Here is a 25,148-nt window from a genome sequence, read left to right as displayed (position 1 = left end):
GCTTCAGCTGAGGAATAAGGATTTCAGAATCCAACTAAGCTGTTAATTAGAATGAAGTGAGCTGCAGTTGATTATTTCATGCTTCCTTTTCACACAGTGCAGTTCCCTAACTCACGTATAATGCTGTACCAATTATAACTAGTCTCTTTCCTTCTGTTTCTTTTTTACTTTGCTAAACTTCATCTTTTTGACCTACACTGAAACATGCAAGGGTAGGTGTATGCATTTTGAGTTTGTTTTTTTTTTTTTCCCCTTTTAAATCACCTGAAACACAGACTCTTAAGGAGTAACCACTTTGATGAGTGGTGTTTTATTAAGTGACTGATTCCCAGCTTGTCACACCCCTCAGATAGTGTTTAGGATGAACTTTCAGAAGCCACAAATGGAAAAGGAATAAATTAGGAGCATGTATTTATTTGAGTTCGGTTACAATACACAGACAAGGAGGACGCTGAAGTTATTAACTGAGATATTTTTTTTTTGCAGCTGCAGGTAACATGAGTGACAGTGCCACAGAGCAACAGTCAGAGGAAAGAAGTTTGTTTGCATAAATACAGACACTGGAGTACAGGGATTTCACAGTTTTCACAGCAGTATGTTACAACTTTACAGTTTAAATTACTACACCAGAGCTTGAGTAACATTGGTTATACATCAGCAGTGGTCCCAAGATTCACAATCAGACCAAGGATGAGAACACAGTAAAAAAAAAAAAAAAAAAAAAGCCCAAGTCCTGGCTTATAGGAATGATGGGCACATTCCCCTTCACAGGAAAGGTACAGCTTGTTACCAGAGTAATGTCCAGTAAGACTGTGCCCATGAGCCAAACTCTCCCCCAAAACCCTTAATCTCTTCTGGAAACAAAATGAAACGTGAGAAGAGAAAAACTAAAATGGTGAGAGACAGTATTAAATACAGCAGGTAACAGAGGGAATAGCACAAGTTTTGGTTTTATTAGAGTAAGTTTCTATTCTTATAAAACAGTCGCTTTGCACAGTTTGACCAGGCAGCTCAACATCTCTGTCCCAGCGGGCTTTGTACGTCCATAGTCCCACCGTGGCTGTCCCCTGGCCAGGCTTCTGTCCTCGTGCAGTGACATTCCAGGAAAACACCAGCTTCTCACATGGTCATGTGCTCCGGTAGGACATAGGATATGTCATCCCATGGGTGACGGTACAGACCCTGCTTCAATCTCTTCTGGTCCAGGTAGTGTCCTGAAAATGACAATGGTTTATGTTACAGAATTCCCATCCCTCCTCCTCCTCTTTGCCTTGAAACAGCTTGGAGTTCTGGAGTACACCGAGTCCCCACAGAGGTTCAGGTTTGTCTGGTGTTCCTGGGAAGGGGCAGCCCTGGGAGATGGGAAGGGGCAGGGAGGGGCAAACTCACCAATGAATCCCATACTCCTGCCCAGTACAAAGATGCCATTGAGAGCTCCTATGTCAATATATTCATCTGCTTCTTCTCTGCAAAAGGAAGGAAATTAAACAGTTCTTGGTAGTGATCTATTTAAGGAATCCATGTCAGACAGGCTGAGAACCTGCTCTGGTGCCAGAACCACATGAATTCATGTGACAGCTTTCTGCCCCCAAGGCTAGGCTATGTTTCCTTCTCAGTGTCCTGAAATCCTGCCCCCCCCAGGAGCTGGCAGTGCAGCTCCCATCCCTTTATAGGACCACGATCCAAGAACAGCCCCCTCCCTACTCACCGTGTGAAAGAGCCACAATTCCTGAGTACATCAACAAAGGCCACTCCAATAAAGCCATCTACGTTCAGGATAAGGTTTGGTTTCTGCAGGAAATGAGAACACCCCAATGAAGATGTTAACAGTGCAAATGGAGTTCACCTGGCACCTTCCACCCCAAGGATGGCTTCAGTGTTTCCTGTAACTGGGGACACACCAGCCCAGCAACAGAGAGGCAGCTCAGCAGCCTGAGCAAGAGCCACAGGCTCTTAATGGGAATGCTGGAAAACCAGCCTCAAAGAAGGATCAAGCCACAGAGATTCTCTGCCACAGCCCAACACGTGTGCCACTGGCCTTGGATTTACATCCAAGCAGGGCCAGTGTGGACTGTGGCCACAGAGATGATGGTCTGGCTTGTTCAGCAGTTCCCAACTGCAGCTGCACATGGCCTCAACTCCACCACAGAAACACAACCCCCAGGAACAATTTCTGAAGCACTGCACTTAAAATACACCGTGAACCTCAAGTCACTTTCCCTCCCCAGAGAACCAGTCCTCAGAGCAGTTCAGTGCTGGCGCCTTTCACCTTGGAAGTTGTGATTTTTTCTACTTCAAGCGCGTAGTCCAGCAGTGGAGTGGCCGGGAAGTGCTGCTTCACGTAGTCCTTGAGAATCTGAACTCTCATGTCAGGGTTGTTTATCTGCAGGTTCAGAGCACGTTACAGTCACTGACATTGCCTCTTACACAGGTACCTGATGTCAGCTTTACTCATTGTAGGCTGGGGACAACTCGGTCAACAGGTGCCTCAAACTTGCCAATTTGCTTTCCTTTGTTTTTGCTCTCCCCCACCTTCCATAAAAATCCCTCCTGTTTGTCCCTAAGACAGTTTTCTTACCGATTTGACTCGGTGTCCAATGCCCATGATCAGCTTCCCTTCCTTCTTCATCTTATTCACAAACTCCATGGGGATAATCCCGCTGTCAAAGGCTTTGCTGAACATTTTGGCTGCAGCATCCAGTGCTCCCCCAAACCGGTCACCCTGGGTGCAGGACACAAAGGGAATTGCGGCAAAGGACTCCACAGTTCAGGTACAAAACACACACAAGATTATCTCCCCCATCCACCCTGGTCTCTGTGGCACCCATGACATTTAAGTTGGGCAGGCACAGCATCTGGTTTTAACTCACACAAGTGCCAATATGCAGTCAACACATCTCTGCTGACAGATGTGGGGGAAAATGCAATCCAAAGGTCTGTTTCAGTCACATTTTTACTTGTCAGTCTTGGAAGAAACAAGGCAACTAAACAGGGACAACACTGACAGCCATTTGGCTGCTACAAAATACTTCTAGACTCAAATGAGACAAACTAGTCTGGCTTACTGGAAAAATGGGCACAGTTTGAAACAGGGAGCACTGGACTATTAGAGTTGAAATTCAAGGTGTGAGTGAATAGACACCACTAGAAGCTAAACCTCCTGGATCTTGGGTACTCACAATAGTGAGGAGGCCTGAAGTGAGGCTGGAGACGAGATCTTTGCCAGCCCTGGCGCAGACAATGGTGTTGTGAGCCCCAGACACGGCTGGCCCGTGGTCTGCTGTCACCATCAGGCACATCTCGATGAACTGGCAGGCGTACCTGGGCAACCTGGGTACAGACACCGGGTCAGTCAGGGGATAGAACACAAGTGAAAACGCTTGTCAAGTCCCCAGTCTCTCCAGAGCTGAGGTGACACAATAAACAAGGAGTCAGAGAGGGTGAATCAGACCTAGAACATAGAAATTTCCTCAATGCACCACAAAACTTGTGGAAAACTCAATCCCTAGGCTAAAATATAGTGTATGTAGCCTGAAATGCTGACATGGTTGCAAGGAGGGATTACAGAGATGGCATTCCATTGAATCTGCCTCCACAGAGGCATCCTGGAGTTACTTTTTTGCTTACAAGTCTATTAATAAACAAGGAAAACTCCAAACCGGAGAATGTGTGATTTTTCACAAGAGCTGCCTCACCTCCTCTGAAACCAGAGCAGGCCCAGAACCCCTCCGATTCCCATCTCCTCTTTGAAGACCTCGGTGATGGGCATCCCAGCATAGATCAGCTCCTGCCCTCGCTCGTCACAGATGCTGGTCATGAAGGACGCTGGCTTGCGAATCAGTCCCAGCTCCTGGAATTGCAGCGTGGAGATGGGATGTTAAACACCCACACCGGCAGCAAGGGCAGTGCCCAGCAGAGCAGGCAAAGCAGCGTCTCAGGCTTGCCCTCCCAGCAGCCTCCACAGCTCAGAACCAGCACGGCCAGGGAGCTCACAAGTAACACTATTAAAGCACAAGGGTGTAACCCCAGCATGGCACCCAGAATCCCAGCAGATGCCTTGTCTGGTTCCAAGGAACCCAAAAGCTCACCCTTGCCCAGGAGTAATCCATTGGCACAGTTGGAGGAGGCACTTCCTCAGCTGGTTCGATCACTTTTCTGGCCACAAGATCCTGGTACACAGACCTAGGGAGAGAATCCATTCGGTCCTTTCAAGGGATCCAAGTGAGGTGGGTCCTAACCCAGACCTTAAAACCCCACACTGCTTTCCTTAAGCAGGAATATATTCCCTAACAGGCCAGAATCACTGCCCTGACTGCTTTAATCTCTGCTGAAGGTGCTCTGAGAGTGTGACTTACTGAATGACCTCTCCCAGCTCATCGAAACTCCGGGGGACAAACACCCCAGCTTCCTTCAAGGCCTTGTTCTTTGCCACAGCAGTTTCGGAGGCCTGGTTGGCACAAGCTCCTGCATGGCCAAACTGCACCTACAAACAGGAGAAGGGAGAACAGTAAGGACTACAGGCTCCCATTCCCACTCCAGAAAGGTGGCTGTTGGAATTTGTTGTATTCCCTGGGATCTTTGGGCTCCCTTCACAAGTAGAATCCCCTGGAAATCTCCCGTGACACAGAAGCACAAAAACCTTTTATCACTTATATTTGTGAACTTCTGCACATGAGGAGTTGCCACTGACAGTTCTGAAAGGTTTAGGCACAGTGAGAGACTTGGGATTTTCCTCCTCTTGTTGATTTATCCTTATTCTATGTGTTTTCCCCCTTTTTTTGCACATACCTCTGAGGAGAACATGGTGGCACAGGTACCAATGCACCAGCACACCACTGGCTTGGTGATCCGGCCTTCTTTAATGCCCTTGCAGATCTTGTATTCCTCTGTGCCTCCGATCTGCAGGGAGAGAGAGACAGTTCCAAACTGCACTTCTGTGGAAACCAGCTCTGAGACACACATGGAGGCATTGCTGGGATTTTTTCCTCCTTTTTCACCAGGTAACAGCTGAAGTCTCAGAACAAAGCTTCCTGATTTATTTTTTTTTTCTTAAGCAGGGAAAACTACACTTGCCTGTGCAATGCATGCAAATTTCTTTTGATAAAGCAGCAAGAAATAAGAACTGGGATACTCAAGAACAGCACAGGTAGCTGCTATTTAGCAGGTCAGATGCTCCCAAAACAAAACCACACACGGGTATCTCTCAGGTAAGAGTGAAGTGTGGTCTCACTCACCTCCCCCAGTACTACAATCATCTTCACTCCTGGAGTATCCTGATAACGCAAGACATGATCCATGAAAGTTGAGCCAGGATATCTGTGTGCAATACAGGGGAAAAATGGTAGAAACTTATTTCATAAACTTTTCTGAAAAAAAAAAAAAAAAAAAAAAATCAACAGCCAACCTGCCCTTCCTTCTTCCAAATTACCAACAATTCTTCTGTTGACTGACTTGAAAACCAGAGTGTGCTGAAGGTGCCAACTCGTACCTGTCTCCTCCGATGGCCACCCCCTCGTAGACCCCGTCGGTGGTTCGGGAGATGATGTTGTTGAGCTCATTGGACATCCCTCCAGAGCGGGACACGTAGGCCACGCTGCCAGGGCGGTACAGCTTCGATGCCAGGATGTTATCCAGCATGCCCCCTGTGTTGCCTATTTTAAAGCAACCTGGCTTGATGCCACCAACCTACAAGAAAGATTGTATTTAGAAATAAACCATGAAACTGAGGAATGTTTCTGTAAGGCAGCCTTGTCAGCATTTGTGCTGAGAGACTAACGCACACCTCCTGTGACTAAAACCAAAGTGAACTGAAGGACACACTTCATCCACTGGAGGAAGACAATCTGAAGGTTAAGGAAGGCAGGGGAAGGCAGCCATCAGTACTTACAGTTGCAGGCCCAATGATGGTGACTCCTTTTTTATCAGCTGCCTTGATCAGTTTGCGCGTCAGGGCCTCTGGAATGCCCTCGGCAATAATGGCAATGGTGCGGATCTGCAGCAAGGGAAGGAAAACCATTGCTACCCACAGAAGTTGCCCCCTGTCAGGCCTGAGGTAGTTACTCCTAACCAAGAGGCACCGAGTTCCTCCTACACTAATTGCAAGCCCAGCATCAGCATTGTGATGGAACCCCAGTACCTTCCTTACAGTCTGTAAGGGCTTAGAACTGGGGTGTTTATGTGCCAAGCTGGAAGATCAAGACAATTCACTAATGCCATCACAGCTTAAGAAACACTGGCATCCTGCTGGAAGGGTCTTCTCTTGGGCTTCTTCTGGATCCCACGCTCACCTGGGGATAATTCATGGTTTCCACAGTGCTGTCGTAGGCAGAGCGCAGAGAGGCGAAGTTGATGAGAACATCCACCTCTGGGTGCTTCCTCATGGCATCTGACATATTCTTGTAGACCGGGATCAGGATTTCTTTGTGGCCCCAGTAGAACTTCTGCCTGTGGTCACCGCTGTGGAGGAGAAGACGGAAAAGCCCTGACCTTTAAGGCTGCTGGAAAGGCAAGGAGACACAGTGCATGCAGACAGAGGAGTTTACAAACCCCGCTCTCAGCCCCCGAGACTGACTGAGACACTCACGAGCACGTGAGCATGTGTGGGGAGGGACCATATGACAGCAGGAGGTTCTTCAGAGTATAGGACAGAGCAGCATATGGAAGGAGACGGGCTAATGGGGACAGAGGCATCCAGCAAGATGAATAAGCTCTCCCACAGTGAAGTTACCAGAGCCTTAACTCTACTCCAAGCTGGAAGACAGAATGAGGCACAGAAAGAGCAATGAATGAGAGGCGTGCGAAGCTGGGCTGGAGCAAACACCGGGCTGGGGGAACGGGAAATCAGCATCTGTGGGGAACAGCCAGGACAGCAACGGGAGGGCCAGCATTGCCAATCCTGCTACAGTGAGACACTGCCCACCCCACAGGCACTGGAGGGGAAGGTTTCACTGTAGGTATTTTGTACATAGCAGATGCTCTGACTAGGACTGCATCAACTCTGACTGTGCAGTCATTTAAGAGTGTAGAGATACTGGCTGTGTTCCCATACTGGTACATTCGTGACAGAACATTCCAGGTTTTGCCAGCTTGGCTTCCTCCAAAAGGTCAAGCAGAATCAGGTAATTACAGGTAGCCTTAAACTCTAATCCCTGTTGCTTTTTCTTCCATAATCAGCTGCAACTCTGCCAGGGGCCGCCACTCACCCGCAGACGTGGCTGTGCCTGCACTCAGCACCCCGAGGTTTGCACTTGCTGAGAAGTTATTACAGAGCTGCAATTACCATCAGAGCTGCAGACTAACAGTACAAGGTCTTAACTGTCAAGAGGAGAAATTCTCTGCAGGACAGAGGCTGATTAGACATCAGCTCTCCAGGATGTCTGTAAATACCACAGGAATGAACCAAGGCTCCTGCCTGGCTCTGTGCTCCCATCTCACTGTACTGGAAGTGACAGCCACTGCTTCCCTTCTTCCTGCCTGTCCTGTTCCACAGCAAGACCCCCCACCACCACCAGTCAGGAGGTGCAATAAAACAGCTCACACACAGCCACACTCGGGAAGTTCTTCCTGAGGGTGACCTGAAACACTCAAGAAGTCCCTTTCATCCCCATAGGAATGAGTAAAAGAGGGTGAACACCACAAGAGAACTCTCTATCCCACTGAAGGATCCATGGGCTTCCTGCCTGCTAAGGAATCACTGCTGCTATTGGAAAGAACATGAACAAGATTTTAGGGTTTTCTTAAGTTTTGTTTGGCTACATGCCAGCCAGACTGCTTTAGCAGAGCTACTATGATTCTGGCTAATATTTGGAAGGGAAATTCCTGCTGCTGCAGGCCCAAATCAAGGTGTCTCAGACAAGCACATGCCTAAGAACAGATGCAGGGAAGGAGCCTCACACAGCCTGCCTGCCTCTGCTGAGCCTGGGGCTGTACAGAAAAGCCCAAGTAGTCACACCTGCCTCACTCACTGAGTGAAGAACACAACTTGGACACCTTTTGAAAGGCACATAAAGTGAAACTTCACTTCTGTGGTGAACATTCAGCTGTTTCAACAGCACAGCAAAAAAATCAATGGTTGAGGGAAACTGAGCGGCCTGCAAAGCCAACCTAGGGGTGGAAGGGAGCGGAGGAGAAGGTGTTCCAGCAGGGATGGAGTCCAGGGCAGAGCTCCACTAAAGAACCACAGAAGAGCTGGAGGGAAGCAGTCAGAAGCGATGCAGCCACAGGCCACTTACGTGAACGGATAAACCATGGCAGCCACTGACGGCTCGTCCCGGGAGCAAATGTAGTCAAAGTCCAGCATTCCTTGGACAGCCCGGGTCTGCATCCCCCACACGATCGCCTTGGTGTGGCGGCTGAACAGCGTCGTGGCTTTACCTGCTCGGAGAGGGGAAGAGAAACAAACCACGTTCAAACTGCCCATCCGAGCGAGACCCAAACTGCAGCTTTGCCACGCGGCTGCTGGGAAGGCTCCTGAGCGAGCATATTCCCCTCCCTCCAGACTGAACCAAGACGTGAACTGCAGGATGGAGTAGCCACACTGTCCAAATTAAGGAAGAAACTGTAAATGAAGCACAGCAACCCCCTCCCCTGGATTCTGAACACAACAGCCAGGTTTTGGGGTTCACTAAACGGGCAAGTGAATTGCAGGGTAGAGCTGGTGGAGGAGAGGAGTGAAAACTGCCTCTTCTCCTCTCATGGGCCATTCATCTTCCTCCCAGTTTTCTTCTGCAAAGCTGAAGAGAACTTTGAATTTTATTTGTTTATTTGCATGTGGCCCGCAGGAGGTTTGTCAGGGCACCACAGAAGAACAATAGGAAATTAAAAGAAAAGCAGGAAATGTCAGGGACAAAAAGTAAAGGAGTTCAATGCACTCAGCTTTTCTTTTCAGTTGTTTTTTGTTTTTTGGGGTTTTTTTAATGACCATAATCCAACACAAATTTGATGGCTCTGTTCCTCTTCATGATAAGTGAGGTAACTTGAAACTCTGCTTTGCCCCTGATGCAGCAGTTTATTCTCACCCAGCACAGAGCTCAGGAGAATCTTAAAGGTACTTTCCAAGCCTGATGAGCAGAGCCCCTGCACTACTTTGCTTCCCTTTGAAACAAGATGCAAGTTATTGGGCACAGTCAGTGACTCCTCCTTTTGGAAATCAAGGGAACATGATGTGTGTGGGCCTGTTCTTTTCTGTAATGGTTGTGGGGAGGGAAGAAAAACTGAAGTTTGAGACCAGTCCCTTTCTCCCCTGGCAATAAAGTGTTTGTTCAAAGGCATGTGGTGAACTACACTTGAAAAAACCAGATGAGAAGTTCACATGGTGACAGCTAAATATGCTGGGCAGGAGGGAAGACCAGACAACACGGCAAACTTTTGGAGGGAAAAGACAGCAACAAAACTAAGAACTAAAAGTCAGCTGCCAGCAAGGCCAGGCACATTCAGCTGGTCACACAGGTCCTACCTGAGCCAGGTGTCGAGGCTGGGACTGAATCTGTTAAAGAGAGAATCACTCAGGCAACAGCGTGACAGGGCTGGCCGCTGCCTGCCAGGCACCCGGGCAGGTGCTGAGCTGCCCTCCTCCCCACAGCACTCAGGGCTTTTGGGTTTTGCTTCTGTTAAAAAACTAGTGACAGCTAAAACCACCTAACTGCACTCAAGACAAAGATAAGCAGGTGCCACAAAATTGCTTCCCTGTATATTGAGAAAAGAAAGCATTTGTCTCATGCCCATCCTGCCTGTGGGAGCAGCAGAGCACTGCCAGCAGGCATTCCCAGGGCTGGACTTACCAAGAGGTGCTGTTGGTTTCGCCTTCTTGGCTGGAGCAATACCATCTGGTTTGGACTCGGAGAAGGAGGCGGTTCTGCTCGGTGCTGGAGTCTGAAAGATCCAGAAACCAAAGTCAGTGAGGGACAGCACCAGGAACGCCTGGAGCACAGAGGAGGAAATGGCCACTTTGGCTACGCTGGCCTGCTACCAAGAAAACCAAAGAAAATTGATTTTAAGATAAGACTGTTTCAGTCAGGCAAGGGAAAACTCCTTAACGACCCAGCAGGTACAACAGTCACATTTTCTGCACGAGCGAGGCGGGCACTGGGGTGGCCCCTCCTCAAACCGCGCGGGCAGAGCCACGCTTGTTTTCCCTAAAGCTTCCTACAAATACAGCAGTGACCAAGACCCATTTCCAGCCTCCTCACCCACGTCCCCTTTCACGGCACGGGGGGAGCTCACCGAGGGGCTGCCGCTGGCGTTGAGGAGGAAGTTGGCGGTGTGGGCAGCGGCGGGCGGCTGGTTGGGGATCGGCCGGTGGCCCAGCGCCATGCCCACGATGGCAGTCATGTGAGTCTCCGTGCCAAAGACGTGGATGGGGATCCCAGTGGTCTTCCCTGTGGAGACACACAGCCATAGTCAGCCTTGGCAGGGCAGGAAAGGAACAAGGTGAGCTTCTGCCAAACACTTAACCTTGAGAAGGCTCAGCAGAAAGCAGGTAGAAGAAATAAGATGCAAGGACAAAAACTTAAGGAAAAGGTTGTTCCTTACCAACTTCTCCCATGACACGTAACCCTTCCTGGTAGTTCGGGCCTCCTCTTCGTACAAAGATCCTCACCTCGTGCTCCTTCAGAGGGCCCTGGTAATCCTTAATCGCTCTCACAATGCCCTAGAAGAAATACACAGGGCAAGTGACCTGGGCAGCCTGACCTTTTACTCTGTCCCATCATCTCAGGAAGTCCTGGAAGAGACGGACTATCAGCCTCATCCCAACAGGGAACTGGGAAGAAAGGCCTGGATGTTTGCTGGTGCTTCTGACTGGTCACTTACTTTGAAGGTGGCTGCTACATTGGTGAAGTTTGCAATGCTGCCTCCAATGATCAGGATCTTCCCTGAGGGAAGAAAAGTATGTAAATAGAACTGTTTTAAGAGCAGCATACTCCAAGATCATGAAGCAATTTAGGACAAAGTGAAACAAAGCTATAGTGCAGACTAGCAGGTTGTTTGCAGTTGTGTTTAGTAGAGCCTGGAAAATAAGAGCTTCGTAACAAGCAGGAAAGTTTGATAAGAATCTCTCAGGCTCCACAGAAAACCACAAGTCCTGTCTCTGAAAGAAGAGCTGACAAAAATCCATCCCTGCTTTCCTCTGAAGGCAGCACTACATTGAAAGCTCTGCCAGGGAGGGCTAAGCAGAGTAACAGCCCTGATTTGTTCAGTTTTTCCCTCCATATGCAGCTTCCCAGCTTTGGAATTGCAGCATCTCCCTCACCTTCCGGGTGCTTCTCTCGGGTCATGAGGGAGAGGATGGTCTTGGCGTAGTCGTAGGTCTGCTGCTCACTGGGGGCTCCTGAGTACTCCCCGTAGTTTGCCAGTTCATTCACACCCCCCAGGTCACAAATGGTGTCACTGTAAAAAGTTATTTAAGAGATTAGTTATAATTTGAGTCACTATAAAGGTCTTAAAAGCATTCCAAAGCCCTGGGAAAGTGGCACTCAGAACAGAGGGACTGTGCTGTCTGCTGAAAACAAAGCTGCTCTCCCCGTGGTGCCAGTCTTAGTCTTGTCATACTCCCCAGATATGATGGGAACTCAGTGACCACTACACCAATATTGACCTCAACACCCTCCAGCCAGCTCAATTCTTTCCAAGTCAAAAAGAAACTGTATCTCAACCTCCCAGAATTAAATTCCCCAGGGAACACTGTGTTCCAGCTCGGTGCAAAATCTGCACAGCACCTTCATTCTACAGGGATCCCAAACATCAGGTTGGGAAAAACAGGTTTAGAACAGTCTGCTTTCCACAGGCTGCAGAATTATGTTCTTCCAGCACTGTAAATCCACCCCCTTCTCTGGAAACCTTGTTCCTGTTACCTGTACACCACCGAGGCACCACCGCCAGCCACCATGGTCCAGATCCTGCCTTTGGGGTTCAGGATCGTAAGCTTCAGGCTGGCCCCACTCTTGGCGTCCAGGTCAGCAATGTAGGCTTCCTGCAGGGAGAGCAGCACAACCTTAACTTCCTTCTGAATCTGCCTTTTCCACCCTGAGGGTCAGTGCTGGGTGCAGCTCTGACTACAGACACCGTGTTTGTAAGGGACAGAGGCCCAGTGCCAATCTGTCCATCCTACGACAGTCACAGAATCCGAACAGAACTGAAGAGTCTGCTCTGACCTTGTCTTCTGAGACTGAGGCCAGACAACATCTAAAAATCATCACACCCATGGTGACCCCTCTGGCTGTGTTGCAGCCAGGAGTGTAATCACTGAGAGCTGTCACTTGGCTCACCGTGGTGCTCCTGCAGCCCCAGCGTGCCGGGCTGCTGAGCAGCACTTCACTGGAGTTCATTAACATTCCCAGCAGAGAACTCTGCCATAACAACCTTCCCAGGCACTCGCAGGGGGATGATTCAGAGACAAAACCTGAACTAATCCTTTTAAGAGCAAATTGAGTTGAGTGTTGGCATCCAGCGAGCTACATGGAGAGGGACAGCTAAATGGATTTCCTGGCCACGGTACAAAAAACCTTCCAACTGAAGCGTAATTATAATTATTGAAATGAAAAAGTCGGGACAGAAATCCTTTTGGAGAGAGCAGAACAGTCACCTGAAAATAAGTAACAGAATAACTAAGGAGAGAGCTCAAATTCCAATAGCTTCTGAAGCTGCTGGGAGCTGTCTGGAGCAGTGCTTGTGCATCCAGCAGGTCTCATCTTATCGTCACTTTTTGGGAAAATAGGTGCATTAACACCTTAACTTCTGACTTTAAAGCCTGGGAGAAGGTAATTATTTTCTCTGAATTGACACTTGGACGCAGTGTTTGCCCACAGCTGCTGCTCTGCTCTCAGAACTGCCACTGAGGGAACAACAGCTCCCACGGGGCTGCCAGCAACCACTGCTGCACAAAAAGGTGATGCTGAGGGGAGCAACACAGGCAGGAACCACACAAGCAAGCTCTGTACAGGTACAGCTGAGGGAAGTTAAATGTCAGTCTCCATTTTAAAAAGTCAGTTCTGAATTAAAGAACTGAAAGAAGATCTGAGAAGAGCCCGGAAGCAACTGCAGTTCAGAGTGTGATTATGAGCAGTCCTAGCAGTACAGCTACCTAGGTTAGCATGGACAGCACTGCCAAAGTGTTGGAAACACAGCAAAACCCCTGGAAACTGGGCAGACAAGCACTGAGGAATTCATCTTGCAGGCCACAGGGAAGGAATCTGGGCTGTCACTTGCCTCGGGATAAGCCTCCCTGCCAAAGGGAGGGGGGAACTCCACATCCCCCCACTTCACTTTGCAGATGTAGTCAGCCGTGGCGTCAATCTTCGCAGCCAGGTCAAGGATGTAAACGCCATCCTTGGTCACCACTGCAGTGAGAAACATCACAATTAGCTCTGGTTTGTACAGAGACATGCTACAGGTTTACTTCAACATCTGGTACCACAGAGATCACTGCTAAAGCTGGGTCACTGCTGCTCTCCCCAGCACTGGGAGGCATTTATCAGCCCCAGCGAGTTCCCTGTGACTGTGGCCACAGCCCAGGCTCTGCCTCAGGGGATGTTTTGTTCTAACAGAGCAGTTTTTGCATTCTTCAGCTCTGCTTTAACATCCCCTTTCAATGGAATTTTTCATTCACTCATTTCAATTCACTCAATGAACAGCTCCAAGACACATCACAGCCACCTCTGTGCTCCTGCACGTGGCACCTGGTGCTGTTGTGAACTACAGAACCCAGAGAGGGATCAACACCACATTTCAGGAGTTCAGAACAGAAAGTTCTGCTCCCAGAAATATCCGTTACCTAATGGATTGATCTCGAGGTATGTGAAATACAGATCTTCATAAAGGTTGAACAGGCCACAGATGAAACTGGCCAAGATGCTGTAAAAAAAAGAAAAAAAAAAGTGACACAAGTTAATGGAAGCAGCCAAATCTAAGCACAGCCTGCTCTGTTCATTGGTATTAGTGGTAAATCTACTCAGCATCAATTTCTCTCATTCTCATTCATCTTCTCTGGAAGGAGCCTGGGTGATGACTCAAGGGAAGGAAGACCTTGATGACTCATCCTAATTACCCTCCACCAAACTCTGTGAGGACACAGTTGCTCACAACTGTCAGAGCTGTGCAGTCTGATTTATCTCCCTGGGAGAATGATGTCTCCCTGCTGACACCCATCTTCGTCAGATCTGAGCTTCCTTGTCTGTGATGGGGAGGAGGCTGCAGTGAACTGATGGAGTGACAGGCTCCTTCAGCCCTTCAGCGCTGCACGATGCTGGCAGGGATCACGTTATGTTTGGAAAAATCATGACTCATATTAAGATAATGAGGTATGGGCAGCTAATTGAGGGAGATGCAGAAGCCTTGAGACCTACAGACGCTGCAGGAATAACTTTGGAGACCAGGCCAGAGCAAGGGACAGGGCAGTTCTGACTTAGCAGTCAGATCCACACCTTACCACTATTTCCACTAAACAAAAGAAACTTCTAAGCTGGCACAAAGGATCAGGATTCAGTACATGTCCCCAGTCTCAGAGGTCGAGACCTGAGCAGGCTGAGAAGTGCTGCTGCCAAGTGAAGGCTCAGCACTAAACCTTATTTTGGGTTTTACAGGCAGCTCAGATAAGGTCAGAGAACTTGGATTCAGGATTGGCATATTCTGGAGAGCAGTAAGAGGGGCAGGAGAGTGAAGTTCGGGGTGTGGCACTGAGATAAAGGAGAGCAGCTGCTGCGTGGCTGGTCTTGTCCAGAACTGGCAGCTGTACTCACTCCTTCTTGTCTGCTGGTGCGTGCTGCAGGAGGTGCTTCTTCACATCTGGTTCACTGAGCTTCTCATCCACTGCCACGAGCAGCTTCTGAGCTTTGGCATCCACATCTCCCACATCCACACCCCCTTCGTGGTGGAAGAGCACGTAGTCTCCCTCACGGGCAGCGTAAATGCACACGTAGAACTCTTCCTCCTGCACCACAGAGCAGGGCACAAACATTAGCCAGTGACACCCAGAGAAGACCCTGGAGAGGCTCTTGTGCCAGTGCCAGGGATGGGGCACCCAAGCCCACCATGGAGCTTCCCAAGGAGCAGCAGAGCTGGAGTGGCCCTGACGCTGGCTGGGGTCGTGCAGGCTGTGTGTGCACTGACCCCGTGAGCTCAACAGCACACCCCCAAACTTCTGCCTTCTCCACTGCATCAACCCACCTAAGTGTGCAAATCCAAAGAGATTTAAAAGCCCTTTTCAATGCTTTATTTGGGGTACTAACCTGTTTGTGAGGGACGAAGGGTTCGATCAGGAAATTCTTCAGGATTCCCTTCGCGTTACCAATCTGGGGGCAGAAAACAAGACAAACACCCATAACCACTTGTCCAGTCCCCACATTTGTGACAGCACAAGGCAAGCTTTGAGAATTCATCAGCACTGCTCTAAGATTGCTCCTATCCAAGCACCTCTCCGCCAGGCCTCCTGGAGAACCACTCCTCCCTCCCCAGCACAGCATCCAGCACTGTCACCAAGGATATCTGGTTACAGGAGTCAGTCACCTTCCCCATTCCTCACAGGACAGAGGGGTATCACAATTACACTGGGACAGCTGCTCTCATCTCCTGTCCCAGAGACAGCACCCTCACAGAGCCCTGCTCAGCACAGTAAGACACGTGAGTGCTTGAGCTGCTCTTGCAGCACACAAGACGCAGTTCCTGCTGCTTCCCAATTCTCCAGGCAGCTGCACCGGCTCGGAGCTGGAGCCAGCTGCAAATCAATCCCAGCAGGGGCCAAAGGCATCAATTCCTTGAGGCAGCAGAACTCCATCAGCTCCCGACACACGGCAGCGGGGATGGCAGGCACTTCGTTATCATTAGCACTGCAGTGCCATTCCCAGGAAAATAAATACATCAGGGCAGCACTGAGTTAAAATAAGGACCTGAAGTAACACTCAGTCATCAGCCAAAACACACGAGCTGGCTGCAGTAGGGGACGCTTTTATGACAGCTTTTACACTGTCCTGGGTATTACAGGGAAGCAGCAGAGACACAGCACCCAGCTACCAGCAGCTGACTCCCAGGGGAAGGGAATTTCAAAGTGGTGCTGATTCCTGCTGAGTTCCCACCGGCCCTGCACAGACAGCAGAGCCACAGGGAGCACTGGGCTCTGTGCCCTGTCACGGTGTGTCAGTTCTCAGGGCTCGTTCACCAAGCAGCAAGTTCACACGTGGGACAGCTTCCCACTTGCTTTGCACCACCATCACACACGTGTTTGAAACCTCCAGGAGCCAGAGAGACACCCACAAGACAGCAGGGCCAGGGGAGACAGGACAAAGCAGCCTTGTCCTCGCTGCTGAGGTGACACTCACCGTGGTTTCCTGGCCCAGGCGCTGCTTGAGCCAAGCCTTCACCTGATCCAGAGTGAGGTTAATCCCGACCAGTCCGAGCTTCCCACGTCTCTTGATGAGCTGATCTGGCTTCACCACCAAACGCTACAAGGTCAGGCAAGAGATTCAAAGGAAGAGGCATTAGAAAGTGATTTTGGTTACGAAGTTCTCTGCAGATAGTGAAGCAAAAACCTAAATCAGCTCTGTACAGCACAGGTCCTTGCAGAATTTCTTTAATCTTGGCAAATCCAGCTCTTGGTACAACATGCCTACAAGGTTTTTTTAACACTGTACTTCAAGAAAAGCTGCTTTGTTTCTACTCAGCTGTGAGCAGACATCAGAGACTCAGGTGACAGTTTGTTCTGGCTTTTCTTGATGAAAAAAACCATGAGTGTCATGGCAGGCACAGTCAGTTGCTCACAAAAAAAACCCTCCAAAAACAACAACTCCTAATGTCACTACACATTACTTATGAGACTGGCCAGGGGTCATGCACATTTTAGTCAACTGACAGTGGTTCTCTATGATACCCATGGAAAACTGCTCCTGGGTTACACACTTATCTCTAGCTTGCAAATATCTGATTAAAACCAAAGCAGAACTGGATGCCATTCTCCTGGACTTCCTGATGTGCCCTGGAACTTCAGCAGCAAGAGTCGAGTCAGAACACGCTGTGTTGAGGTACAGGACACTGAGCATTGTCTTGCTGCTGGACCCTGCAGCCCTTTCTAGCCTTACAGGACCTGCCTTAAGGCCCAAGAGCATCCTTGCTCACTTCTGGCTTCCTGCAAGGCTTTCAGAAGCAGTGCTGATCTCTTCCTGCAGCTCACTCAGGCACTTGAGCACAGAACATTTAATTAGTGCAGGGCTTCTATCAGTCAGTCAGTCAGTCAAGGACTGTGAGACATTCATGTTCTCCAGCCAAAGACTTAATATAATTAACCACTGGGAAGAAGCCAGCTTGGACAGCTAATAAAAAGAGCTCTGGATATATTTACTCTACAGAAAGTATGTGCCTATGACACACAGAGATATAAAAGATCTTGCATTGGAAAAAAAAAAAAAGAAAAAAAAAAAAGGTCTTCTTTGACATTTTGCCTGGATGCAGGAAAGCTAAGCAGTGTCCTAACTGGACACTGGACAAAGCCAGCCATGGAGAGAGCACTCTCTAATTTCAGAGAGCAAGGCTTTGAGAACAGAGATCGACATCTCTGCCTGAATCAGCCTCCTTTACCTTCTGTGCAGTTATGAGCACCTTGTTTGCAGCTCTCTCTGCTCCTGTATCTCAGAGTCCTTCAAGGAATTGCATAATCAGCCCCCCACGAGGTGATACTGAGCCTTGAAGCAAGGCTTGTTTCTTCACCAGGGCTGGGAGTGACCATGGCAGAGCAGCAGCAGCAGCGAGCAGCCCTTTGGGAAGGATGCAGGGCAGGGCTCAGGACACCCCAGGAAGGCAGGTCCTGCTGTCCTTACCTCGCTCAGGAGCCAGGGGTGGTCCTGGGTGAGCCGTGCCCAGTCCGTGGCCGGGGTGACCCGGGCATACTTGAAGCGGTTCTGGATGGCAGAGGACGTGCAGATGTACTTGTACAGGAACTCCTTCCCTGTCTGCTCGGAGATGGCTTTGGCTGACATGGCTACCTAGTCTGGATGGGGAAAAACACAAAAACCCATCAGGAACAGAGCCCTGTTGTGGCTGAGAACTCCCCATCACCCAGCTCAACACAAACCCAGAGCTGGGCCCTGTCTCCCTATTTAAACATAACATCGTAAAACCCACCTGACAAGCAAGAACTATTCGTGTTGCTTAAAACTTCTACCCCATTCCCCTGCCCTGAACACTGTTTGGTCCAGCCTTGCCTGCAGGGAAAGGCAGAATCCCAGGAGCCTGTCCCAGCCATGAGAGCCTTTCCCAAACCCTCGGCTTGGAGCATCCAGGGGGTGCCCAGCTCAGGCAGCTGCTCTCAAACCTCCCAGCACCCCAGGTTTGCTGCTGGGGGGGTCTGTGTAACACATCTATCACTTCTTCTGGTGCTGTTCCAGGGAGGGAACCCCTCCCACCCTCTTCCCTACAGCCTCCCACGTTCCCAGTGCGAGCCTGACTGCAGGCACATCAGCAACCCCCATCCCTTTCCTAAAGGGAGAGGAAAACGCTGCCAGGATTACCAAAACCAGAACACGTTTACATCATTGTTTTTTTCTTGATTCCGAACCAGATGCCTTGGAAGGAGCTTCACACCCGACAGAATAAGATGCTCAAGACAACAAAGATTAAGGTTAGACAGGTTGGGGTTTTTTTGTTTGTTTGGTTTGGTTTTTTTTAAGAAAAAATTCCTAATTCCGTGCCTTTCCTGTGGATGGCTTTATTTTTTTTCAAGTGTCTTCCATACTGATGTAAGTAAATGACTTCTGACCTCAAGGCTGTAACTTTTCTTTCCAATATGCAGCAACAAAGTCATAGGTGTCAAAAATGCGTTTCTTTTTAGCTGCCATAAACATTTATTTTAAAGAATACTTCACTCCAGTGACCCTGTCTGCGTGTGTCACACATCAGAACTGGGTCCTGTGATCAGCCAGTGGGTTTGGTATGTCTGAGGGGTCAGACTGCTGACAGGCAGGCTTGAGCAGTGGCTCCTGCTGCATTCTGAGTGGCTGGGGTCGTGCTCCTGTTCCCCAAGCACAGCCAATGTGGCAGGAAACAAAAGCATGCTGGGGATGGATTCTGGGAGAGCTGCAAAGCAGAAAGGCACCAACACAGAGAGGAGCAGCTCAGATTCCATCTGAGCACCTGGACAGTGAAGTACTGCACTGGCTCAGTAAGACCCACTACCTGTCCCTCACAAAACAGAGACCCACAGAGCAAAACAGTTTAAAAACTCCAGTTATTTTTTGTGCTGCCCTCTGAGAGACAACCATTAGTAATCAGCTGGGTTATTCACCCAGGGAATAATTAGCCATCGTTAGAAATAAAGAACTTTTCCCTAGAGCAGGAAGGAGGGGGTTTGGTCCATCCCAACACTAGTAGGAGGCAGGCTGCATTCCCCGAGCCTCCAGAAGGAAACAGGTTGGACTAAGTGCTGTTACTGAGAGCTGGTAACCAACCTTAAGGACCAGCAGTCAGATCTGCTGCTGACATCTTTTCAAATGCAGCTCCAGGGTTAAAAAAAAATCACAAAGGCGAAGCTACAGAAGGGGTAAAACACTGTAAAGACCAGCAGGGCTGCTCTCGGGGAGCTGTGATGTGAAACCCTAAATCGTAGCAGCACAGCTTCCAATTTAATCCTGCTTCAAAACAGCATCAGGCGATGTTTCTGCAGCTCCCCATCCTTCATCAGAACCAACCTCTTGTCACTAGAAACACTTGCCCCTAACACTGCCTGATGAAAACAGCCCTGTTGGTTTATTAGCCCAGCGTCAAAGCCAGCGTGGCCCCAGGAGAGGGGAGCTCTTGTGGGCAGCCAGAGGAGACCAAACCCCAAACCAGCACGCCAGCCCTGTCCTGCAGGCACACACAGACACACTCAGCTCCCACAGACCCCACACTGCTGCCCTGCCTCACAGCTGCACACACACACCCCTGTGCCAGAGCGCTGAAAAATTTCCATTGGGATTTTTTGCTTTAAAACAGAGCTATTTCTGAGAGCAAACCCTGCTCCCATGGTACCTGCAGCCATTTGTTCTGCCTGAGAGGAAGCTGGAATTCTCCTGATTCATATCCCTTCAAAATCCATCAACTCCACAATCTGCTCAGGGCCAGTCCCAGAGAAACAGCACCACATTTCACTGCAGCACCAGCAGATGGGTAAAAGAAAGCAGTAAAAATATTTCTTTAAAAACTCTGAGTATTTTGCCATTTCTCCAGGGTGTCACAAGAGCCCCTGAACAGCACTGCAGAACTTAAGCCCACGTTGACAAATCAAACCACTCAAGCTCGAGGCCAGTTATGTCAATGAATCCCCTGCAACTGCAAGAAACTGGACCCAGGATGCCCCCCAGGTCTTACCAAGAACAGTCCTGTAAAAACTATCAGCAGGAACAAGTGACAGAAATGGGATTCCTTAAACCCAAGGGACACAAAGCGTGGGGCACTCCCAGGAGAGTGGCCCTGTGGAGCTGCTCCTCTCAGAACCATTCCTGGTCATCACCTCATTTTGGCAGTAACACTACTGGGGCAAAGAAAGGAAACTAGAGGATTATTACAATAGCAGTAGATGAAAAATAACAACATCCTCATGCCATGGCAACAGAACAGCAGGAATGAATCTGTTCTGACCTTATCTGCCCGAGGTTCACATTTCCTAAACACTGGCAAGTCTTTAATCACGCCCCTCACTCAGTTCTTCCGCTGCTCCAACCCTGCCTTTCTGTTGGGACACAGGCACAAAACAATTGCTTCAGTCTGCTGAACTGTTAAGCTAAGAGATCAGCAGGAAAAAAAAAAAAATCCATAGGGCATCAGCAATTCCTGGCTGTGTGTGCTCGTGCAGGTCCCTTGACAACCCGACCAGAGCACCTCCATTAACTCGCTGCATCTGTTCTGCAAACACCGAGCAGGGCACGGACTGAAGTCACCACAACACAGTCTCTGCAGTTCCCCAGGAATGGGGCAGGTTCACACTCCCATCTGCCAGGGATAATCTTATTTTCAGCCATGCTTAGCACCTGCAGTGCCAACCAGCGCTGGAGAGAGCAATGGCTGCACCTCTGAAGAAAGAGAGGAAAGGAAAGTCCCTTTCTGTGCCCCAAACACAAGCTGTGGGGTAACAACGTTCCTTTTCACCGCTTCACACCCAGACACTGCTCTGTTCATCATTCATTAGCCAAGACTGACCTGCAATCTTCTCACCACTTCAAGTTCCAGACCTTGCACCCACCACACACAAGGGCAGATTCATGTCAGCAGCACAAAAAGCCTTTTCCAGTGTCCTCCCACTGTGCAACCTCCGCTGCATGAGGTTTTGGATAGGGGCAGATGGAATTCAGTTTCTAACTTGTGCTGCCTCTCCAGCTGCCTGTGATGATTCCCTGGACACTGTACCTGCATTATCACAGCCCTTCAGAGCCAGTTACAAACTGCCTTTCCCTTTGAAGGGTCTATGATAGAAGCACAGCTGGTTGCTGGCCAAATCTGCCGAGTGAAGGACGATCTACTGCCGCTTTAAAGCGTTTCCCACAGCACGCGCCGTGAAGTTTTCAGTTAAAATGTGATGGATCCTCAGAACACACAATAGCTGAGGTTAGAGGGGACTCAGGAGGATACCCAGCCCAACCTCAGGCTTTAAGCAGGGTCAGCTCTGGGGCCAGCCCGGGTCACCAGGGCCATCCCTGTGCTTGAAGCACACTGTCCTTGGCTCGGGAAGCAGAGCTCCCTTGAATGGATGTCACACACCTTGTCTTGGTTTGACAAGTGCAAGTGGTTTGACTGGTTTAAGAATAAGTTCTTTCTGGAAGTGCCACAGGTTTGTGTTCATTTACTGAGGCTCCAACACAAACAGCTTCCCTGCAACACCTCGGAGACCTCTCATCACCCATTCCCACTGATTCAAGAAGTGCTGGATTCCAGCCTTTGCTGGCAAGTCCAGAGCAAGTAAGAGACACGGATTAGAGCACATCTTCAGGAGCTCAGCAGCTCTTATTCCCTCAAAACATTTACCTGTCCAATATGCTAAGAGGTTTATATTTGGGGAACGTTCCCCAGATGTACTGACAGAGAAAAACAGCAGGATGGCAAGAGGCAGGCAAGGATCCTAGACCTGGATGTTGTGTTTGCTGTGACACAGCTGATACATCTGCCCCAATACATCAGAACCAGCTGAAGGGAACATGCAACAGATCCAAAGGAAACACAAGTGGAGAAACAGGGAGGCATTCCTGACACAGAATCCAGGTAAAGTCTCCCTGACTCCCAAGAGACCAACGATGTGGCATTAACTCAGCGCAACGCTGTCTGCTCTGCAAGGGGAGGAAGAGGCATTAAAGACATTGATTTCATTTTTCTTCAAACCCCTTCTTGGTTGCAGAGGTGTAACTCCACCAGAACGTGGTGCTCAGGCATGGAATTCTCTTAGATCTGGATCAGTACCACGCTCCAATCCCAACTGAACGGCGCTTCTGCCAGGAGGAAAGGACTTCCCTCCCCAGCGAAGATTTCTCGCCCGCTCTCCCAAGAATTATGTCAACAAACTCACAGGGCAAAGCAGCCTTCCCACTCCATCCCGGGTCACTTATTAACGCAGTTCAAGCCCAGCCAGTATTTTCAGCCCACGGCAGCACCAAGGGTTACATCAGTCCCCACCTGGCAGAGCGCAGCGAGGGCCGGCGCGGGGTCACGGTCCCGCAGCCGCGGTTGGGAAACGCCGTGCGGGGTGATGCAAGCAGGTGCTGCTCGCCCAGCTCTGGGGGAGGCTCCCTGCGCACGTGGAACCCCTGGGAACAGCACAGCAGCCAGGGGAGGGAAGGGACCAGGGATCTGTGTGGCCAACGGAGAGCAGCGGATGGGCTCCACGCACCTGGCGAGCGCCCAGTGCCACGAGTGGGGAATTTGGAGCCCCGCTGTTAAAGGCCATCTTATTCTGCAGCCTTGGGAAGGTCCTTCACATGTTTATTCCTTAAATCCTTCCCATGTCACTTGCACAGTGGCAGGTTCCCTGGCAGAACTCCCAACCGTGGTTGTTGGGAATCACTTCAGGCAGCAGTGGAAGGGTGGGAAAAGCCCTGCTACATGGAAAGAGCTGCAGAGCCTCACATTCAGGAAACTCAACAGGGTTTGGATCACAGCACTGGGCAGCAGAGCTGATGCTCTGAGCTCCAAATCCAGCTAGGGATAAGAACGAGTACAAACACCTGCAAACAGGATATTCAGGATGCACCTCAGCCTTCAGCTTTTAGACACTGCTGCAGAAAGCAAACAGTTCAGAGGGATGGGAGAGTCCTTACAGCAGGATGAGAATTTCGAAAGCAGCAAGACAAACAGGAGGTGTTTGCAGGCAGCAAACAGGAGAGCTGGAACACAGCCACCTGACCTGGGAAGGGAGCAACGAGATCCCGACACGGGGCTGCTCCTCCAGGATGCCCACGAAGGGATTTTCCTTCTGGCAGGGGATGCAGGTGCTTTAGCCAAGGCCCTCCTGGAGCGGGCTGGGAAGGGAACAGACGCCCAAAGCCAGAGCGCGGAGCCCCTTCCCAGCCCCTCGCTGATGCCTGCGCTGCGTCCCCGCACACCTCCCGCGCCCCAGCGCGCCCCGGCCACCGGCACCGCTGCGGGGACACCCGGGCAAGGTCAGGGCGGCGGTGCCGGTGGGAGAGCGGGGCTCCGCTCCGGCCGCACACCCGCCGCTCCAGCGAGCCCACGGCGCTCCCGCGGCCCGCCCCGCCCTCCAGCGAGCCGGTGGGGCCGGGGCCGGACGGAACCACGGCGGCTCCCGACTCGCAGCCCCTTCCGCCGCCGCCGCCCCAGCGAGCGGCCCCGCGAGGCCCCGCCATGTGCCGGGCAGAGCCCCCGCTCTCCAGGGCCTGGCAGACCCCCCCCCTCCCTCGGCAGCGGCGGGGCCCGACACCCCCCACACTCACCCTGGCGCCGCTCGCCCGCTCTGCCCCGCTCCGCCCCGCTCCGCTCTGCCCCAGCCGCGCTCCCGCCGCCGCCGCCGCCTTTGTCCGCCGAGCGCGGCCCCCCCGGCCCATCGGGTCACGGCGCCGCCGCCGCCCATTGGCTGCCGCCGCCGCCACGTGCGCCTTGCCTGAGCGCCGGCCGCGCGCCCATTGGCCGCCGCGGGTGGGGCGCGGCCGCGCGGCCTTGTGGGAGTTGTAGTCCCGCCCACACCCCACCCCCCAGCCCCGACCACCGGCGGAGCCCGCGGCCGTGACCCCCCCGCCGCTGACGTCACCGAGCCCCCGATGGCGTCACCGGCACCGGGAGCGGGGCTGGTTCCCCGGCGCCCGTACGGGCCGAGGAGCCTCCCGGCGGGCGCGCTGCAACTGCGCGGGCGGGCGGTGCCCACGGGGGAGTGGCGGCGCTGCCGGAGCCGGTTCTCCGGTCCCACCGCCGGAGCGCGACCCCCGGGGGAGGCGGCCAACGGGAGGCTCACGCAGCTTCCCGAGGCACCGGGAGCGCTGGGGGCAAGGCCGCCCTGCCTCCCGCGTTGCGCCGTTCCCCTCACCAGCCTCTCACGGCGGCCGTCACGGCTCTGCTGCTTTCCCAGAAAACACCCATCCCACGTTCACTTTTCCCCTGGTATTTCCAGCCTGTGACGGTGTCACCAGGCCGGGCACAGCCCCGCGGACGCGATGTTCCTGCCCACCTCGCTGGGCACAGCGTGTCACGCCCGGCGCTGCCAGTGGGGGGAAAGTATCCCTGGAAAACTACTCCCCAGAGCTTCCACCGCCCGAAATCCCTGCGCCGCTCTCCGGGGACGGGGTGTGTCACCCCAGCCTCCCACTCCGAGGCTCGGCCCCTCGTGTCTCCCCACCCTGGCGTGACCCCCACCCCGCCTCCCGCCCCCGCTGAGGCCGGGCCCGCCCGGGACAGCCCCGGCACCGCGGATCTGCCTCGTGGTGACGTTAAATGTCACCGGCCCCGAGCGGGACAGACACCTCCCCCCGCCACCCCCGTGAGTCACTTGGCAGGAACAAAGTGTCTCCAACGCGAATCCTGGCGCGGGGTCTCACCCAGCGCCAAAATAAAGTCGGGACTGAAGCGCAGACGGGAGGGAACCAGCAGCGTTTCCCGTTAGTCATTTATTTGGCCAGGACTGGCCCACTGCAGCGGCGAAACCGGTACCGGGGCCACCCGCGAGCGCCAAGCGGTGCCGAATAACCGATTGCGGGGGG

At 51.4% G+C, this 25,148-nt stretch overlaps 1 protein-coding gene across 2 annotated transcripts; it reads right to left on the bottom strand.

Moving 5' to 3' along the window:
- Window positions 1-394: 394 nt before the first annotated feature.
- ACLY (ATP citrate lyase) lies at window positions 395-24,712 on the bottom strand. Of its 2 annotated transcripts, none has more exons than XM_050327491.1 (28): window positions 24,620-24,712; window positions 17,799-17,968; window positions 16,308-16,430; window positions 15,222-15,284; window positions 14,733-14,923; window positions 13,769-13,848; window positions 13,200-13,334; window positions 11,850-11,964; window positions 11,249-11,385; window positions 10,810-10,871; window positions 10,531-10,648; window positions 10,222-10,376; window positions 9,780-9,870; window positions 8,232-8,373; window positions 6,288-6,456; window positions 5,888-5,992; window positions 5,489-5,685; window positions 5,235-5,316; window positions 4,789-4,899; window positions 4,356-4,483; window positions 4,089-4,182; window positions 3,696-3,850; window positions 3,180-3,330; window positions 2,579-2,722; window positions 2,270-2,383; window positions 1,709-1,791; window positions 1,390-1,466; window positions 395-1,214 (listed from the first exon to the last, which is right to left on the bottom strand). In XM_050327491.1, exons 2-28 carry the CDS (start codon window positions 17,955-17,957, stop codon window positions 1,120-1,122), a joined length of 3,276 nt encoding a protein of 1,091 aa, XP_050183448.1. In that variant the 5' UTR covers window positions 17,958-17,968; window positions 24,620-24,712; the 3' UTR covers window positions 395-1,119. The 2 variants fall into 2 exon arrangements, with proteins under 2 accessions (XP_050183448.1, XP_050183449.1); XM_050327492.1 differs by lacking the exon at window positions 24,620-24,712 and adding an exon at window positions 23,892-23,973.
- Window positions 24,713-25,148: the final 436 nt, after the last annotated feature.

This window comes from Myiozetetes cayanensis, unplaced genomic scaffold (genome assembly GCF_022539395.1).
Source record: "Myiozetetes cayanensis isolate MyiCay16 unplaced genomic scaffold, myiCay2020 scf34, whole genome shotgun sequence".
Lineage (NCBI taxonomy): Eukaryota > Metazoa > Chordata > Aves > Passeriformes > Tyrannidae > Myiozetetes > Myiozetetes cayanensis.
The sequence above is the reverse complement of the archived record's forward strand: the minus strand, read 5'-3'. Positions and strand labels throughout refer to the sequence as shown.

Coding starts and splice junctions, on each gene's coding strand:
- ACLY (XM_050327491.1), bottom strand. CDS start 17,957: ATGTCAGCCAAAGCCATCTCCGAGCAGACAGGGAAGGAGTTCCTGTAC. Junction 8,374..9,779: donor GAAACCAACAGCACCTCTTG/GTAAGTCCAGCC, acceptor CTCTCCGAGCAG/GTAAAGCCACGACGCTGTTC. Junction 4,484..4,788: donor CCACCATGTTCTCCTCAGAG/GTATGTGCAAAA, acceptor TCCTGTTTGTAG/GTGCAGTTTGGCCATGCAGG.